This window comes from Talpa europaea (assembly GCF_964194135.1).
Source record: "Talpa europaea genome assembly, chromosome: 13".
NCBI classification, from domain to species: domain Eukaryota; kingdom Metazoa; phylum Chordata; class Mammalia; order Eulipotyphla; family Talpidae; genus Talpa; species Talpa europaea.
The window spans coordinates 68,282,445-68,302,095 of NC_140080.1; the positions used below are offsets into that span (position 1 = coordinate 68,282,445).

At 39.3% G+C, this 19,651-nt stretch overlaps 1 protein-coding gene across 2 annotated transcripts in view; it reads right to left on the reverse strand.

The window, feature by feature from the left end:
- Positions 1-19,322, reverse strand: part of GAREM1 (GRB2 associated regulator of MAPK1 subtype 1) — a gene marked incomplete at its 3' end in the record, with an annotated part of 180,435 nt that extends 161,113 nt beyond the window's left edge. For both annotated transcript variants that reach the window (XM_084252102.1, XM_084252101.1), the window contains exon 1: positions 19,072-19,322. In XM_084252102.1, coding sequence (XP_084108228.1) covers positions 19,072-19,192 — 121 coding nt within the window. In that variant the 5' untranslated portion in view covers positions 19,193-19,322. The remainder of the gene's footprint in view (positions 1-19,071) is intronic.
- Positions 19,323-19,651: the final 329 nt, after the last annotated feature.

A 19,651-nucleotide genomic window follows, 5' to 3' on the forward strand; every position in this document is an offset into this window, starting at 1 on the left:
CCCATCAACATGGCTTGTTTTGTGACCATTATACTGAAATCTTCCAATACTATTTCTCTAAGCTCTGTAATCACTCAAGATGCCAGCCCAGATTTCCAATTCTTTTTGAATTGAATTTCACTTAAATAAATATCTCAGGTTCAACACTGACTTCTACACTGACAATAGTCACCAGTCAGATTCCTGGCATGTGGAATCTAATCTGTCTCTTCAAAGTTCAGTGTGGGACTAACCACTAACAATGACACAAGAGAGACGTGAGGTACCCAGACTTTTGGGCAAAAAGCTTTCAGGGGCAGTGCATGATCTACCATATTCTCTCTCCTGCCTTGACTCATGTGCAAGCTTTAATAAACCTGGGCCTATAGACTTGGATACTGCAGGGAGGAGGAGGAGGTAGAGCAAAGCCTCCAGCCAACTCATGATTAACATGCACCACAGGGGAGAAATAAACCTCTGCTGTCTAAAACCACTGACGTTTTGGAGTTGTTACCATAGCCTAACCTCGCCTACCCCAACACATGCACCCACCTGCAATCTGAATCTCCATCTGTATTCTTATCTCTGATAAGGGGTTAGCTCCAAATCTATCTCAGGACCAAATGTTCCCCTCTTCCTCAGATCCAATTACTAGCTCTAGAAATCTAATCTTCAAAATATTTCCAATTCACCCTCTCTATTATATTCCCATGGATCTAATTTTGCCTACAGAAGTTTTCTCCTTAGCTACAAACCTACAGCTTCCAAATATTGTCTTTCTAACTCAAAATTTTTCCTGCTCTGAAGGATCTTCCAAAATGACACGAGAACAGTCCTAAAAACCACATCTCATTGCAGCCATCCCCAGGTTTGAGGCCTGTTAACATCTTCCCACTGTTCAGATAACATTTGCGGAGCACTTTGTACGCACGCAGTGTGCTGAGCCCAGGCACAGGTGAGTGATTTGTCTACACTCTGATGATCTTCAGTGGTGATGTGGTAACACAGCCAGTTGTAGAATGCATTACTCAATTCTAGTATTTAGTAAAATACCAAAGTTTGTGAGGTAAGTTACTCTTACAATATAAACTGGCTGGACTGGATTCAAATTTCTCTATGAAAACTTGACTTACTCATTCTACAAGGCAGAGAGAGAGAGAGAGAGAGAGAGAGAGAGAGAGAGAGAGAGAGAGAGAGAGAGAGAGAGAGAGAGAGAGAGAGAGAAGGAAGGTTGGAGATTATCAGTAATTGGGTAATGAACTCTCTGCAGGGCCCAAGACTCCAAATTGAGTCTCAGTAGAGACTGCCACTGAATAACTTACAGGTTATCAAAGCACATCCTACTGTAACTTATTTTTATATTGGATTTCATCAAAATTTGGGACCTCAGTGGATTTTATTGTAATCTATTCTAACACCAAATGTGAACTTGTGTTCTGGAAGGGAAGAGGAGGGGTGAGGAAGGATGAGAGTCACTAGTTTAGCCACAGGATAAAGGTCAAGCTTCAACATGTCACAGCTCTTCAAAATCAGCTTCCAATTTGCCTTTGGGCTTCTTTTACTATCATCTCCCCTCATGCCTCTGCTCAGGGCAAAGTTCCTAACCTTTGTTAGGATGAGCATTTCTCCTCTTCTAAATCCAGCAAAGTTACTCACTCCTCAAGGACTAGCTCAGTAGTTGATTAACATTTTCTCTTAAACCTGCCTCAAGAGCACCTGGCAACTCTGGCTGGAAGCCCCTCTGGGAGGAAACACTTTTGCTGTAACCCTCTATGAAACTATCTCCTCATTGGTCCTAGAACATTAAAACCATCAGGACTACATAATTCACTTTTGGGTTCCTACACCTGGCACTGTGCCTATAAGAAAACAGGCAGGGTAGGGCCTCCCTGGTGGCGCAGCGGTTGAGCCCTGGGTTGCGAAGCTGCCCGCAGCCTCTGCAGCACCCGTTCGATCCCTGGCTGCTCCCCGGCCACCGGAGGAGGGTCCCACATGGCGCGCAGACCTCTCCTGCCACCTGCTGCTCCCCTCAGCAGTGTACTTCGGTCCTTCTGCCTGCTCTGCTCCCCACTCTGGCTCTGGTGAATTCTCTCACCCTCCCACGCTTCTGACTGTACCCAGTGCTTGTATAAATAAAACAAACAAATAAATAAATAAATAAATAAATCCTTTAAAAAAACAGGCAGGGTACCCACAGTTGTTAAAAGAACAGTCTTATGACACCACATCCCACAATCCCACTTCTCCATCAGCTTATTGATGGGTGTTAAGGTAAACTCTATTAAAATCCAGAAAAGGTTATATATTTATAACTTCAAATTTTTAAAAAAAATTGCCTGGTATTTTATTTAATTATAGGTTAGCAAAATGTGTGTGTTTACATGTATGTGTGTGCTCATGTGTAGCAGTAGTTTAGGGCTGCCATAATAAATTGCCACAAACTGAGTGGCTTAAAATAACAGACATGTAAGTCTCTCTCACAGTTCTACCAGCCAAAAGTCCAAAATCAAGCTGTTGCCAGGGCTGCACTTCCTTTGAAGGTCCGAGGGGATATTCTGTTCCCTGCCTCTTCCAGTTTCTGATGGTTTCAGGTAAATCTTGGCTCATGCTGTATCACTCCAATCTCTGCCTCCTCCTCTTATGTTTGTCTCATAAGTCTCCCTCTGCCTTTCTCTTCCAATGACAATTGGCAGTGGAATTAGAGCCCACTCTGGTAATCCAGAATGACCTCATCTCAAGACTGTCAATAACACGTGCAATATCCGTTTTCCAAATAAGGTAACAAACAGGTTCCAGGGATTTGGACATGGATCTATCCTTTTGGCAGCTACCATTCAACCCCGGAAGGGGAGGGGGAAAGAGAGGGTGGGCATATGGTGCCAAAGAAGATCCCTTAAACAAGGCTCAGTTTGGAAACTGTGCTGGGAACACACTGATGGACATGAGACACCATCCCTGCCCTCAGCAGCTACTAGATGATACAGAAATCAAGTTATTCTTTAAAGTTGGAAAATGTGGCATGAGGGAAAATTACACCATAATTGTATGTAACAAGGAATCTCATCTTAGCTGATGTTAAATGTTAAGTGTAATCCTGATCTTTTCTCAATGAGAGGTGAATGGGCCGGAGAATTTTTCAGTTTAGAAGAGATCCCAGCCCTTATTAGGACATTCACTAAAAGTTCCAGCTTCTTGTGCATGTTTTGCATTTGGAGTAATCTGACTCAGATATCACAGTTCGTGTAACTTAGGATCCCATCACGTGTAAAACAATCCTTATTTTATGGTCAAAAAAAAAAAAGTACTGATTAAACTATGTCATGGCATTAATTGTAAGATACATCTTGATTTCACAAATATTAAGATGTTCTCAGAATCAGTGAAATATATTCATTTCCATTTTGAAATAATACATTCTCACAACTAATCGTGACAAATTAGATAGTTTTTGATTAAAGAGTATAGCTAAGTCTCAATGCTCTACCAGCAAAAATGTTAAATCACTCAGTCTCAGGATATTTTTTACTTTCTTTCCATGAGGTGAATATATGTGAATATAATTAAGTCCTTAAAAAATAAAAATACTCATATATTAAGACACTTCTGGACTTGAGATAATCAGATAATTAAGAGATTAGGAAAGAACTTTAAAAACCTTGAGCTGAAGAAGTGGCTGCTAGAATTATCACTTCATTCCATGCCCAGACTGGATAAAAGGGCAGAAGGTGAAAAGTAGAGTATGTGCCCCATGTGTGCACCAGGGCAGAGCTTACAAATACTTAGGGATAAGCCAAGAACCCTGCATAACAGTCATCAGACAAGATTTCTGACCCATCTGATGGACCCACTGCACCCTGTGAAATGCAATGGAAAGAGAAGACAGGAAGCCTTGCTGTCAGAAGGCTTAGAAATAAAAAGTGAAGTGGTAAACTTTTAAATGTGTAGCTCCTCATGGAATGCAGTACTGAGCCTTTGTTGTAATTTTATACAAAGGGCATACTTACAGTAGAAAGTCTCACAGAACAATCTATGAGTTCTCTTCTCACACTTATTTATCCTGCTCATATGCAGATAGTCTGGCTCTTGGACACTGAGATACAAAGTCTTGTTGCTCTTTGTTTTCCTAAAAAAGGTTCAATTTTGGTCCCTGTGGTAAAATAATGAAGAGCCAGGGAGACACTGCCATCAAAGATTTTGGGGAAGGTAAGGAAAATGTAAGAAAAATTTACTTTAAATCTTTCAAATCGAACAGATGTGGGCCATTATAGGGTTTTTAATAATAAAGAGACATATCTGTAAGACTAGTGTGAGAATGTAAGACCCTCATCCAAAAAATAACGGCGCACTAAAACACACTTCCAATGAACTAAGTAGTCTAAAATTGAGTGCAACTTGAAAAGTACTTTTTACATCCTGAAAGACACATACTTTCTCTTACACACACACACACACACACAGAGAGAGAGAGAGAGAGAGAGAGAGAGAGAGAGAGAGAGAGAGAGAGAGAGAGAGAGCGAGCGCAGCTTAGTGAAGTATCATTTTAAAACAAATTCTTCCCTGGAGAAAACTTATTGCCAAAGCATCTGGACTGTGCTTCCAGAAAGCATTTAACAAGCCACTATCACTTCCCAGCCTCATCAGGATAGCACTGGTTTTGAAATGAATTAACATTTTCTTAAGAAAAACAAATCCTAGTCCTCTGCAGCCACTGGAAAACTAGATTTAAGTCAAGACCCGGGATTGTGCTAGCCACAACTCCTCTCCTTTGGGGAGCAAAGGGTTGTTTTCAGATTTCACTAATGTTCTGTGTTCTTAGATCCCAGCCTAAGCCATACCCTGTAAGAAAGGTGTGGCTAAAGAGTGTTTTTTCCATTTACTGTTAAAGGGCAAAATTAATTTGACAAAGATAGTTCAACTCAGTAAACACACTTCTGAATAAATGGGATGGCACAACAACAGTCTGGAAGAAAATAAAAATCTTACGTCATATGCAAAAATTAATTCCAGACGGATTAAAGACAAGACAATTTTTAAAATCTTCCTAAAATATCTAAGAGACCACATGTATGCTCTAGGGTTCAGGGAGAGCTTTCTTAGTCAAGAGTGAAAATACAGAAAAAGAGACTCATGGTCCATGTAAAAATTACAAATTCTTAAATGGATAAATATAAACAAAGTCAATAGACAAGATAAATGCAAATAAGAAAAACTATCTCCGGGCCTCCATCGTGGCGCAAGGGGTTAAGTCTCAGCACTATAAAGCAATCCGCAGCCACTGCAGCAAGAGCTTCATTAGGGAGCTGACCCATTTGGCACAGCAAACCTTTCTTGTCTTGCCCGGTGCTCCCCTCAGCAGTGTATTTCAGTGGATCTGTCTGTTCTGCTCCCCACTCTGTCTCTGGTGAATCTTCACGCCACCCCACCCCCTGCACCTCTGGCCTACACCCCAACTCTTCCACACATAAATATAATCTTTAAAAAAGAAAAAAATCTGTATAATATACAATAACATCTAGAAATTGGCGTAAGCCAACAACTGAAAAAACCAGTAAAAACTATGATTTCAACTCACAATAAAACAGTCTAAATGGTAAACATACTTATAAAAAAGGAGCTCAAAATCAGTGAAATACAAATTAGCAGTAAGGTCTAATTTTTTATCCATTAGGCTGGCTAATATTATACTTTATAATACCTAACACTGAATGGATTTGGAGAAGTAGAAGTCTCATACAATAATAAACGAAATGAGAATTATTACATATGCTTTGGGTAGTGTTTTGGCAACATCTATTAAAATAGTTCTATTTTTGTGAATTGGTTTTTTTTTAAAGATTTATTTTTATTTATTTATGCATACAAGAACTGGGGTATAGGCCAGAAGTGTGGGGGAGTGAGAGGATTCACCAGAGACAGTGGGGAGAAGAACAGATAAATTGACTGAAATACACTGCTGAGGGAAGCAGCAGGCGAGTGAGGAGAGGTCTGCTGCACCCTATGTGGGTTAGCTCCCTGGCCAGGGATTGAACTCAGGCAGTAGTGGTGATTGTGCTGAGACTTAATCCCTACACCACCACAGAGGCCCCTCAATTGGGTTTTGATAGAAGATATAAGACCCACTTTTCTTACATTTTTTTCTAGAAAGATTTAATTACCTCTGCATGTGAGATTAACACCAGGGAGACAACGCTATCAAAGATGATTAGGGAGAAGAAATGAAACATAGATAGAAATCATAGAGTTCTACAGAAACAATAAACAAATTAAAGGCACTGTGTACATACAGATTTAGTGAAGTTTAGTACACACAGGCCAATAACTAGACACAAGCTGAACACCAATCAATAGAAAGGTAAGTATTTCCACCCCATGCAATAATATGCAGCTATTAAAAAAGAATGAATTTATATTATAGCAGACAATTCAGAGTCCCATGAGTAATATAAGACCAAAAAGTATGTATAACATAATCCCATTTCTATAGTGACAGAATTCTGCATGTATATTTATATATTTAATGTCAAAGTAGGATTACAGGGAAAATAGGAAGGATATGCACTGAACTAGTAAAGTGAATATGTGGGCAGGAATGGTTGGGTTGGAGGAACAGGGGTAGATGTGACAGGAAAAAAAAAGTAGTAAAATATCATGTTCATGTACAGTTGTAAACAGTTACCTGTGAATAAAAAATGAACAAAACAATATTTCCCAGATGTGGATAGGGATGTTATCTCATGGTGGGATTTCAGATTATCATTACTTTTGAAAAATGTTTATGTATTCACTCTTCAAAATGGATAAGAGAAATTAAGTTTTATTTCATTGTGACAATTTAAAAAACTAGATAGATGATAAATGGTATTTTTTAAAATTTTTTTATTTCCCTTTCCTTTGTCTCTAAGGCTCTGTTTTTTTAACATGAAACTCATCTGATAACTAGCACACTGTGTTCAATTACACACAAATATTCAGATATCTACTCAACTGAGTCAAGAGATAAAAAGTGAAGACAGGAAGCTGTAAGGTACATTCACAAACTACCTGATCCACTGAAGTTTCTGACACTCTTCTGGTGCCAAGAGATTTTCTTAAAGTCATGTTGTACTTCACTTTCAGCAAGTGTCACTGCAACTTTCTGATAAATACAACAATTTGTAGAGTCCTCAGGTGACAAACAGGCATAGGATATGTATTTTATTACCATCAACCACTGCTATACATAGACAGAATACCATGTTTTCTTCTTTTAGTCATTACACTGAAGATAACAGGTGTAGATATGCAAGATAAGAAATGAAATGACAAACTATAATGTTCATTTCTCCCTTGTCCCGAAGTTATATGTGAATCTCAATTATTTATATTCTGGAATCATGACTCAGACCCTATGGTGCATCAGACTCTCAAGATACAGTAGTCCATCTCTCACATGAGAGAAAATATGAACTGGCACAGAAAATTATATCCAAAATGTAGAACTTTAGGTTTCCTTGTGGATCACATGTAAAAAAGAAGTATTCTTATAAATATGTCAACTTATTCTTAGTCTTTAAAACCAAATAGTGAGAAACCAGTTTGTCAACTTTGTTTTCTGAAATGCACAGGAACTTATCAACAATGAAGATCTGTGGGCAACTCTTCATGACTTGAACTCAAATATATTTATAGTTGTAAATAAACACACCATGGTTTTAGCAGATTTTCATGAGATTATTTTATTTCATACAAGGAAAAGGATTCTTTCTCTCAGAGGACTGGCCACAAAGCTACAGTAAATATATAACAATTAAATTCAATATCAAGGTTAATAAAAGTAAACTAATCACAATTATTTAATTTCAGAAACAAATAATGCCTATTTATGAGTAACAGTCAAAGAAAAATGGAAAGTAAGTTTAAACTGTGATCACCCCAAAGAAACCTGGAGACTATTTATAAACATTCTACAGAAAACTAAGAAAGGACATCAGGATTTTATTTTTTAATAAAGGGGCTTTGAAAAAAACTACCAAAAACTTAAACAGATGACTCAAAAATTCACAAAAGAAATATGATTAAAAACACTGAAGCTGAGGGGCCTCCCTGGTGGCGCAAGTGGTTAAGACACAACCTATGAAGCTATCCGCAGCCACTGCAGCATGAGTTCGATCCCCAGCCAGGGAACTACCGATATGGCGCAGCAGACCTCTCCTGCCTCATCCAGTGAATCCTCTCACCCTCCTACGCCTCTGGCCTGTGCCCCAGTTCTTGTTAAATAAAAACAAATCTAAAAAAAAATAAAGCTAATCAAAAAAAAAAAACACTGAAGCTATTCTACTAGTAATACAAGAAATATAAATTAGAAAAAGTAGCAATTTTTTAATTATCTAAATTAGCAAAGGCTAAGAAACACTATGATACTCAATGTACAAAGTGATGGGCTTACTCATCCACTGCAAATGGTACAAATTTTCCTGTACCCAATTCTGCAATAAATATCAACAATCTAAAAATAATAAATTTTGAATAACAATTCGATCTCCAGCAACCCTAAATAACATACACTCAAAACAACTAAATGTCTAACAGCTAGAAATTGGTAAAATAAACAATAGTACATTGGTAATAACAGAATCCCAATTAGTCATTTTCAAAGAATCCCATTTAATCTGTACAAAGAATATTATTTTTTAAAGATTTATTTATGTACACAAGAGCTGGGGCACAGGTCAGAGGTGCAGGGGGTGGGGGTGGGGGGCTGAGAAGATTCACCAGAGACAGAGTGGGGAACAGAACAGGCAGACTGACTGAAATACACTGCTTTTTAGGGGAGCAGTGGGTGAGACAGGAGAGGTCTGCTGCACTATGTGGGTAACTTCCTGGCAGGCCGGTCAGGGAATCAAACTTGTGCTACAGCGACTGCTTGTAGTGCTGTCTTTAACCCCTGTGCCACCAGGGAGGCCCTACAAAGAATATTTTTAATGAAAGAAAATGCTCATGGTCTAACTGTAAATTTTCAAGTAATATTTTATATATAATTCAGTCCCACTTTTAGATATAGTCTGCATTTATACACATGCCTGAATAATAGGAATATCATAACAATGATTATGTAACAGTTTATATAACTTCTGGAATTAAAAATGATACATTTTAGCATTTTGGTCTATATCATCTCAATTCTCTATGTTAATATTTGGGGGAAAATAGTACATATATATCAAAAGGAATAGAGCAGGGGGAAAAAAGCTCCTTGAAAAAAACTAGACAACTATGTCCATTGTGTTTATCAGATCAGAGAAAAAAATCTGAAAAGTATGCAAGCCATAAAAGAACATGAGGACTCCCTTATTAACAATAATTTCTTACAAGTAAACAATTTTTCATGGCTTACTTTTAAAATAAGTAAATCTTCTTAAATAGAACTAATTTTAGGGGGCCTCCCTATTGGTGCAGGGGGTTAAGATGCAGCACTATGAAGCTATCCGCAGCCACTGCAACACAAGTTCGATCCCCAGCCAGGGAGGAGACCCACATGGCGCAGCAGACCTCTCCAGACTCACCCGCTGCTCCCCTCAGCAGTGTATTTCAGTAGTACTGCCTGTTCTGTTCCCCACTTGGTCTCTGGTGAATCCTCTCACCTCTCGCCTGTACCCCAGTTCTTGTATGCATAAATAAATAAATATTTTTAAAAAATAGAAACAATTTTAGGTTTTAGCTCAAGCTCAAGCATGAAAAGAAAAAAGGAAGTCGGGGTAAGAAGTTCATACTGTTTTAGAAAGAACTTGCAGACAAGGAAATGTCAAGGAATTAGGATCCAATGCCTGGTTATTTTAATATGTTTTGAGTAGAAGAAAAAAAGGTGAAGGTACCAAAGTAAAAATCTGAATGGCAGAGGGAGCTAGGTGCTTCCCAATACCCAAAGACCCTACAATAAGCACCCTTGGGCACTGTGTCCAGCTAAAGACTTCAGTTCCTTGTCTTCTTGCCCATATTGGAATGTATTAAGTCTTGGCCAATGAAATGTAAGTGAAGTCAGTATCACACTAGTAGTAAGATAAAGCCTTCTGCCTTTCCTGCTGTCAGTGATACAGACAAACTAGAGTTCCAGCAGTCATCAAGGACCATGATGTGAAAATGACCTGCTACAGATGACAGAGGAGAAAGAACAGGAAGGCGCCTGTGCCTTTGATTGGTTCTGCCTATATCAGCCCTAGACCATTGCACCCTTAGACTTCTCTTACATGAAAAAGAAAGAAATCTCCATGTTGTACAAGCCACTAGTTCCCCCTTGTTGTGAACAACTGAAATAAACCTTAACTGATGTACCTGGCCATGAGGAGCTTGTGAAAATTACTTCTGATGCTGTCTACTTCCTCTTAACCAACCAAAAGATGAGCTCAAAATAAACAGGAAAAAAATAACAGGAGAATATCTTAATAAAGTTTCATGTTACTTATTTATTTTTAAGTAGGTAATTTGAACCTTCTAGACCTAATTAAGTCGTTTTTAACTTGGGTTTGGTGCTCGATTGATTTTGTGGGCCAGTGGTCTATGGCAAAAATGCATCCCGTGTTATTTTAAATGTTAAATTGAAACAAACTAAAATTGAAGATCTCAGAGCTGTAAGTTACTGAGAAACAAGAATCACAAAGGAATACATATTAGTTCTTTGACTGCAACCATTTTTTACTTGCCCATTGATGCTAAAGAGAGAAGGGCAAGTGAACACCAGTCACTGAATGTAAGTGAGGTCTGCACAGTTGGAAGTCCTGGAGTTATTCAAGTGAGCCTCCTCAGGCTATTCCTTAGTCTTTTTTTTGAACAAATAACCGAATCTGACATAACCAGAGCTTCCTAATTACCTACAAGGTAACATATATGTTTATAAATAAAAAAACAATTATTTACTCTTTTCAGTTACTTCTAGTTATTTGACTATTCCCTTAAGAGAAAAATACTGTCAATGTGAACTAATTATCAAGAGCAGATTTTTATTTCTAACATTTAAAAATCTGGTATTGAGAAAAACTGTCATAAAAAAAGAGGCTGACCAAGAAAAATTTTCTCTAGTTAGTAGAGAAAAACAACAGGACATAATTTAGTTTCAACATTCACGGAGATAAATAAGCACTGTTCACACAGTTACATTCCCCTCTAACGATAACCAGGTGTAATCATAACTTATGGTAACATGTTAAGGATTAACCCGAATAGCAAATATCTTTATAAGATTTCATATTGGACTTTAAATTCAGTAAATTGGTATTTGTTAAACAACCATTAAAGCCATCAAAGCCCAAGTGGTATTTACACACTTCAAATTGAGTTGAAGAATTAGCAATCAATTAAAATGACTTGACCTATAATTATAATTAATCCACAAAACTGGGAAAGGACTCAGAACATTGTTTTGTTATTCTTCTTTTACCACTATGTAATATTCCTACAAAGGCATAAAAGGAAACTCATTGTCTGGGATTAAGACACTATGGTTTCAAGTCAATCTTAAAGCTATTCTAAGAACATGACAACTGTACCAAATTAACAGTTGTAGTTTTGTCACACTGCTAAAACCTAGTGGCTTGCTTTGCTAAGCAGTAAAATCCCTGCTGCCCTGAGATGAGACAGTGGAGACAGCCAATCAGACCTCTTCTTTATTGTAGTGAGGGTTGACTAGTCCCACAGATTGAAGGCACTGTAGGTAGGCCATGTAAGATTAAAAATTCAGTGGCATAATTACATATAATATGTAAAGAAGGCATCTTATATTCAATATAAAAGAACTAGCAAGGAGGTGGAACATCTAAAAATGAGTTGTCATTTCTAGAAATAACTTATTTAAAATATTGATAACTAAAGAACCTAAGAATCAGCATTACATAACTCAAGATGGTTTTCCTGTTGCTAATTTTAGGACCCACCACCTTAGTTTCCATTTACATATTTAAGAATATAAAATCTATCTCATTTGAAATAAAAGTGAAATTCTATTTCACACTTGCAAAAGTCATAGGTAGCCTTAAAATGTTGATATTTGGGACCTTTAAATGTTTAATGCTGATATTTGCTCATTCATTTATTAAATGCCTGTCAATTGCCTCCGAAATGCCAGGCATTGCCCTAAAAGTTGGGAAATAGTGAAAATACTTGTACATTCCTTTATCCTAAAATCAGGTTAAAATTCTTGTGAAACTGGGATTAAGGGGGAGGCTGAGTGGTAGGGAAGCATCTTCGTGTGGAAATATCTTCTAAAAGAAGACTTCATCCCATGAGAATTAAAATATTTCAGCAGATATTTTCTATTTTGTCAAGTATAATAAAATAATGTGTAAACCAGCAATCAGTTATTTTTCAAGTTGCATATAATAAATGTTTTAGGATTGATAGTCCTGCTGAAGACAAAAAGGAGTTACTGAATCTTCCTAGAACCACAGCTTACTACAGTAAAAAGACAGATACCTCAGGAATCTCAAACAAAAATAAATGAGTTTACAAGCTGGTCTCCAAGAACTTGCTATTTCAATAAGACAGACAAATGAGTGAAAGAGACTAAAATACTCCCTCTTTAAACGACAATGCAGTCAATCACAATGGTCAAAACAGTTTTCCTTTTATAGATGAACCAAGGGTCTTAAGACGTTTACTGGCCATATGGATACTCACTTATCACTTCCAAGACAGCACCGAAGGGAGCTATGCCCAAATGCTGTCTTGTAGGACTAAATGTTCAAGCATGGTATACTGCCCTTAACAAAGTCCTCTCCTTTTTTAATTTTCTTCACTTTTTAGCATGGCAAATAAGAAGTGATAGCTAGAGAAAGTAAAAGTATATAAAATATGCAAAAGACTTCCTTCATCCCCCACTTTGTGTATAACATTAAACTAAGCACTTCTTTCCTGCAAATATTTATATAACTATAGATGCTCAGAAAATCACTATCAATTGAGTAAAAGCAAAGAATGAATACGTGCTTTAAAAAGACTGAAGTATCTTGGAAGCATTTGGTCAGACTCACAAACTGATTCTTGATTAAATTAGTTTATTTCCTAACTTCCTGCTCTGGACTTTCCCAAATACAATCTTGGGTTAGTCAGTTTATAACACTTTCTTGCTGATAAAGACCTTTTGTCATTTTTTATAACCTGTAGATTACTAGGAATAGTAACTCAAAAGGAAATAGACTAAAATCACCCAGGACATTTCCCTCAGTTTCTTTATCTGACAAGGATAATAAAATCTATTATTCAGTGGACTTCTGTTGCCTAAATGAAATGATATACTCTGAAACTTCCCCCTCAAATGGTCTGCACCTCCACTTTATATGCAATCTTATATATGCATATTGTTTTGCAACACACATGTATTTCAAATATATTATTGCATTTAATTATCACAGGAAGTAGATTTTGAGGACAGAGGTTTTTGTCTGATTTGTTCAGTGACATTGTCCCAACACCTATAACAGGGCTTGGCACTTAGTAGGGGCTTAATCAATATTAGGTGATTGAATAAACAAATTCATTAATAACTATGAAATTGGGCAAGTGTAAAATAAACTATTGCACAAGAAAACTATAAATCAGGAGTTAAAAGACTTGACCTGGCCAAGATCACTTGACCACGGAATAGTAACATCTGCATGGAACAGAGGTCTCTAGGATCCAAGTCCAGCATCCTTTAAAGTACTATTTTTCTCACCTGAAGCTAACATGTCCTTCTATAGGACAGAATACAAGAGGAAATTAAGCCAGATGGGTACACATATCTGTATGGAGTAAGACACACAAAGACAGACATAGACACACACACACACAGATTTAGAGCTACTAATATGTAAATTATATAAATACATAACCGATCATGGAATAAATTTTAAGACTTTGTTAGTTTCAAAGACAAAACATGAATCTAGAACCATCTTTGATATTTGCCAAGAGTCATTTGGAATATCACAATCACTTGAGGGCCCATATTTCTGCTCCTTCATTCATCCAGACACTTAAAAAGTTAGAGAAGCACCTCAGCACAAAGCAAGGACCAAAATTCTCAAGTCCCAACAAGCCTGGGGTTTAGAATCAGCTGATTCTGCCACACAGGTAGCAAGGAGGGAGCTGCTGATCCAGCTCTGCAGTTGCCCTAAGTCCTATCTTTTTTCTCTCCTTATCCAATGTTATGAAGATTTGATCTTCCTTTTTCCTAAGGGGTTCACCAGCATAGCTCTAGGGAATCTGTTTCCAGATACACAATTTCCAAATGTTCTTGTCTAAAAACTGATCCATGTGGGAACATGACTGAATGAGCGACACCATCCAGTGCTGAATGAAAGCTGTCCTTCAACCACTTCTTCACAAGCTCTCCTTTACAAAGGAAAAAAGTCCTAAAAGTAAACTTTGTAAGTTGAAGGATGGTAACTAGTAACCAGACTTACATGGTGATGATTTCACAATGTATACAAACATTAAATCATTATCTTGTATACCTGAAACTAATATTTTGTATGCCAATTACACCAAAAACATTTTTTTTTAGGAAATGCATTTTCATTATCTTCCCAAATCTTTTTAAGCTGCATTACCCTAGGGTATAAAGACCTCAGGGCAATTAACAAAAGAACAAATAAAAATGCTAATGCATATTGAGGAGTGACAGTCTCCATCATCTGATAACAGCTTTTCTAGGTCAGGTAATTTCCAATTTTTGTTTTAAACAACCTGAAATATTTACATATGAAGAGCTTTAAATGTCAAAAGAAATACAAAAGACTTCCAATGTATATACTTTTAAAATTTTTCTTTTTTTATAGTAAGCACGACAGAGTGATCAATAAGACACTTCCTGGCATAAAAACATGTTAGAATTGAAATAGAATTCTATAGGGGAAGAAAATGGAAATAGGAAGATAAGAGGAAAGATATGAAAATTTTAACAGCTGAAGAATTTGTGTATTTTTTTAAATGATACTGTGATCAAATATAGATTCTACTAGTTTTTTAAATGATGTAACAATTTAATTTAAAGGACTGGCATTTGCAATATGCTGAAAAATGACGTCTTTTGCAATGATTTAAACTTAAGAAGAAAAGTTTCAGCAATCAGATTAAAAATGTGCTTAGGTTACAGAATCTTTCGGGAGTATATAATCTTTTAGAAGCTACAGGAGCAAAAAAGTCTGAAGAACGTTCCTCTAGACCAAGTCTTCTGAGCCTTCCAAAATATTGAAAAAAGAGAATTAACAATTTTCCATCTACCCAGTTTTGAGTGAGAATGGGCTGACAATGGGGTAGGGGTTAGCACACTCTCTGTCCTCTTCTGGACCATAAACACATTTGTTGATATTGGTTCTATAGCCAACAATTGCTAAGAATGATGATCAGCTTAAATATCTGATCTTAATAGCACTGTTGACTGGGGTAAGATCTTGGTTGCAGAGATCTCTTTCACTTCTGAGAATCTCTAGAATATTGAGTTCCCTAGAATGATTTATGGGGCAATACCCATAAAGGTTCTCTACTTTTGTATTTATCTTGCTGTATATACAATGACAAATTTCACCTCTAGGGATGTAAGATTGAATGCATATATCTGACTGGAATTTCATGAGTGACATACATAATGCAAAAAACTGGAGAATTCTTTACTTACTGTGTATTTATTATTTTAAGTATGGCAAAAATACTTGAAATCTCAGCAGACACATCTATGAATCCTAAGTCCCCACTTTTTTCCTTCTTTCTCTGATTCTTACTTTCTTCTTCCCTGATGCCCCTTACCTCTTCTCTTTTCAACTACTCCTCTGGGAAGTGAAAAGCCGTCTAAATATGATGGATGAGGCCGGCACTTAATTCGGTGTCTACACTGTTTTAAAAATATTGACTTTCCGGTCCTCAAGCTCTGAGAGAGACAGTGGAGCTATTTAGAGCAGACGGTAGACCCACTCTAAACCTACTCCAATTTAGTCTGGGGAGCAAGACAATCTGAGATAACAGGTCTGTCTTTATAGAGACAGAAAGTCGCGGACAATCCGATCTATTAAGTATGTCACAAGATTTCCCTGAATCTCAGGTTCTCAAAGTCCTTAAGAGGGAGTTGCTGAGAGTTTGAGATACTACATACCATGCACCTAGAAATATACTAGCACATAGTAGGCATTCAAAAACAACAGTTATGAAATCTGTTGTTTAATAATCTTCAATGATTTTTTAAAATTAGCCAACAGGGGCCTCCCTAGTGGCACAAAGGGTTAGGTCTCAGCACTATGAAGCTATAGCAAGCCTATCGGATACACTATCCCCTCCCTGATCCGGCCAGGGAGGTAACCCACATGGAGCAGCAGACCTTCCTGTCTTGCCCACTGCTTCCCTCAGCAGTGTATTTCAGTAGATCTGGCTGTTCTGCTCCCCACTGTCTCTGGTGACACGCCGCAACTCTGGCCTAACCCCAGTTCTTGTATGCATAAATAAAAATAAATCTTAAAAAAAAAATTAGCCAACAGTTTTCTCGGCATGTCAACTAGTGGCATGTTTTTCAATTTCTTTCTAGTCTCTTAAAACAAATGATTTGGAAAATGACTACCTTTCATGTCTAAGTACAGGGTGTACATGTATAAAACGTACCTGCTGTACTAAAATCGGGAAAAAAATACACACAGGAAGAGGATGGCACAAAACTTTAGATTTCACATATAGCACTTATAAATATGGCAGCATGTACTTAACATGTTGTAACCACTGCTGTGAAACATGATTAAAAATAAGTGCGGGTTCTATGACTGACTCTGTTAAAGTCCTCCCAAATTAAATTAGCAAAGTACATACATTTCCCCCCCCTCCATCCCTGTCAAATTAGCAAAGATTTGAGCTGGGTTATTTTTCTTTTTTTTAAGATATTCAATATTGTAAGGCTGTGTGGGGGAAGAATGGTACTCCCAAAATTCTCCTGTGAGTTATCACTTTTAATCTCTAATGCAATTTGACAGGGGATGCCAAGGACTTGAAAAGGATGCAGCAAGGCAAGTATATAACCCAAACAAATAATTTATTGATACATACAAACATTTTCATTACATCACAACTTGAATTACCAGATGCTGAAGCAGCATGATATCCACCACCCAAGACTAGATTTTAATGTATAGCCCTCTCAAGGAATATTATGCAGCTATTAAGAAATGTTTAAATAAGATGGGACAGCTAAATGAAAGAAGGTATGAGGCAGTGTTTAGCAATGATTCCAAATTGTGTGTGCCACTGTAACCCTCAACTGTAATAAAAAGAGAAACTTACAAAAATGAACTGAAATTACACATAGTGAATAAAATTCATTCCACAGCTTGAAAGGACACAGTGTTAAGACTTGCTACCCACGTCCTAATTGTAAAAAGAAGTGTGGGATGAGTACACTGCTGATTCAGATCCTTTTTATGAATGGCGGGAATAAGAACATGGGTAAAAAAGCTAAAAGTAACATCTGCAACTAATATTCAGCCTATTTAAACTTTCAGCTTAATGAAGCTCTTGGGTGACGTTTATACTACATGGCAGCAGTGCTTTCTACCTAGCTAAGAAGTTTTAGGAGAGTGTGCAGAAGTGTGCAAAGGTCGGGAAAAGGACCTTTTATTTTTATGGGGTTATAAGGACTCAAAACCTTCCAAAATACACAATTGTGCATAGTTTAAACAGAAAATGACACTATGAACACAAACACACAGATTTAGATCTATAGATATTTAAAACACAAAACAGTTTCTCATCCCCAGTCTAAGCAAAAGTACCACCTGTCTCTGCCTGAATTCATCTACACATCGTTACTAGTTTGAACACTCCTAGCTTATTCCCAATGCCCACCAGTACCATCACCAGCCAGCCATGGCTAGCACGAATGCCAAGACTGCTCTCCAGCTTTCGTGACCTTTTCTGCATTTATTTTTCACATTAGTACTTAAATTGTCTAATCTAACCCCACAGATAAGAAATAGGCAAACAGTGTCTTTGGACATTTATATAGCTCATGTTACACACTCTTGTACTCCAGAAGAGGAGGAACCCAAGTCCTTGGGACATGAAATGCCATCTTTCTACTCCGTGCTCTGGGGATTGGCCTGTGTGGCCACAGCTCTATCTGCCTGCCTGCCTGCCAGCCAGCCAGCCTGGGCCCAGGTGCTTCCAAGTCTGCAGCCCCAAACCAGAGCAGATTTCTGAAAACAGCGTGAAATAGCAGGAAGCCAAAATCAACTGAAGTTACTGTGAGAGCACAAGAGAAGACAAAGCACACCTAGATTGCCACCTTACATGTCAACTTTCAAACTATTTGAATCTACTTTTTTGCAGTAGTCACACTGCAGAATATACAGCTGGGGCGGGCGGAGGGTGTTTGGTTGGTTTCTGCTGGTCAGTTTCAGGAAGTAAAAAACATCTCTTGAGTTCTGACCTCAGGTCCAAGTCAACGTCGGTTTTGGGGACTTAAATTTTTGTCCAAGCTGGAAATGCACTAAGCTAATCATTAATCTTAAGCACACCATCACCTCGGCTGAAAACATTTTCTACACACAGCCCTCAATTACTTTCAGTTCGGTTAAACAAAACAGACAAGCTGTAATAAAAGGTCTCTGAGAAATGTGATCCCTTTCATTGGTCACCCAGGAGCTTTTCCTCCTAAATCTGCTGCTTATGGGGGGAGGAGGGGGTCTGAAAGAGGGCGGGGGAGCGCATCCAAGAAAGAGATGCCACCCAAAGCACAATTATTTTCGTAAGAAAGTTGCCTAAGATAACTCTTCAGGGTTTCCCAGGTTGAGTAATTCCTGCAGGCGAGTGGGGAGGGACAGCTCGCCTCCCGGATTACGATCTGCAGAGGTTTCCCCTATGTTGATTTTTTTTGAAGCGTCCTTTTTAATTACACTGCAAGCGCTTTGATTTCCACATCTCTGGCTGCTGCTGGGGGCAGTGGGAGCAGCGCGCCAGGGCTGCGGCAGCCGCTCCAGCCAACTCCAGCGCTGGGGGGTGAGGGGGGGGGGCGCAGCCCACTCCCCAGCGGGTCCCACCCTCCCGGGCACCCGCACCCGGGCCGCGGACCGCGTCCTCCTGCCCTGAGCCGGCCGCCCGGCCGGGACTCACCGCTGTCCAGCCGCGCGATCTGGGGCAGCCGGTAAGTGCTGACCAGCAGGTCGAGCGGCACGGCCACGGAGCTCCACTTCACATCCTTGAGGCTGCAGCCCAGCGAGGACGCCGGGTCCATCTTCCCCGGCTCCTCCTGCCCGGCGCTCCCGCCGCCGCGCCCTCGCGCTCGCGGTCAGGGGCGCGCGGGAGACGCCGGGCACTGCGGGCGCGGGCAGCCGGGGGGCGCGGCGGCCGAGGCGCCGGGAGGGAGCGCGGGAGGGGGCAGCGCCCGGCTCAGCTGCCGCGGCGGGGCATAGCCGGGGCACCCCGCGCGCCCTCAAGCCCGGGGGGGACTCGCGGCAGCCCCGCGGCGGCGGGCGGCGGCGACCCGGCTGGCTGCGGCGGCTCCCGCTCCGCCTCCTCCTGTGGCCGCGGGTCTGCAGCTGCGGCGGCCGCCCGCTCGCCGCCTCCTGCTCTCACCCCTCCTCCCCTCCGCCTCGAGCGAGTGAGGAGGAGCCGCGGGTCTGAGGAGCGCCATAGCAGCGCTCCCAGCACTGAGTAATCAACAAGGTGCGAGCAACGCCTGCGCAGCTCCGGA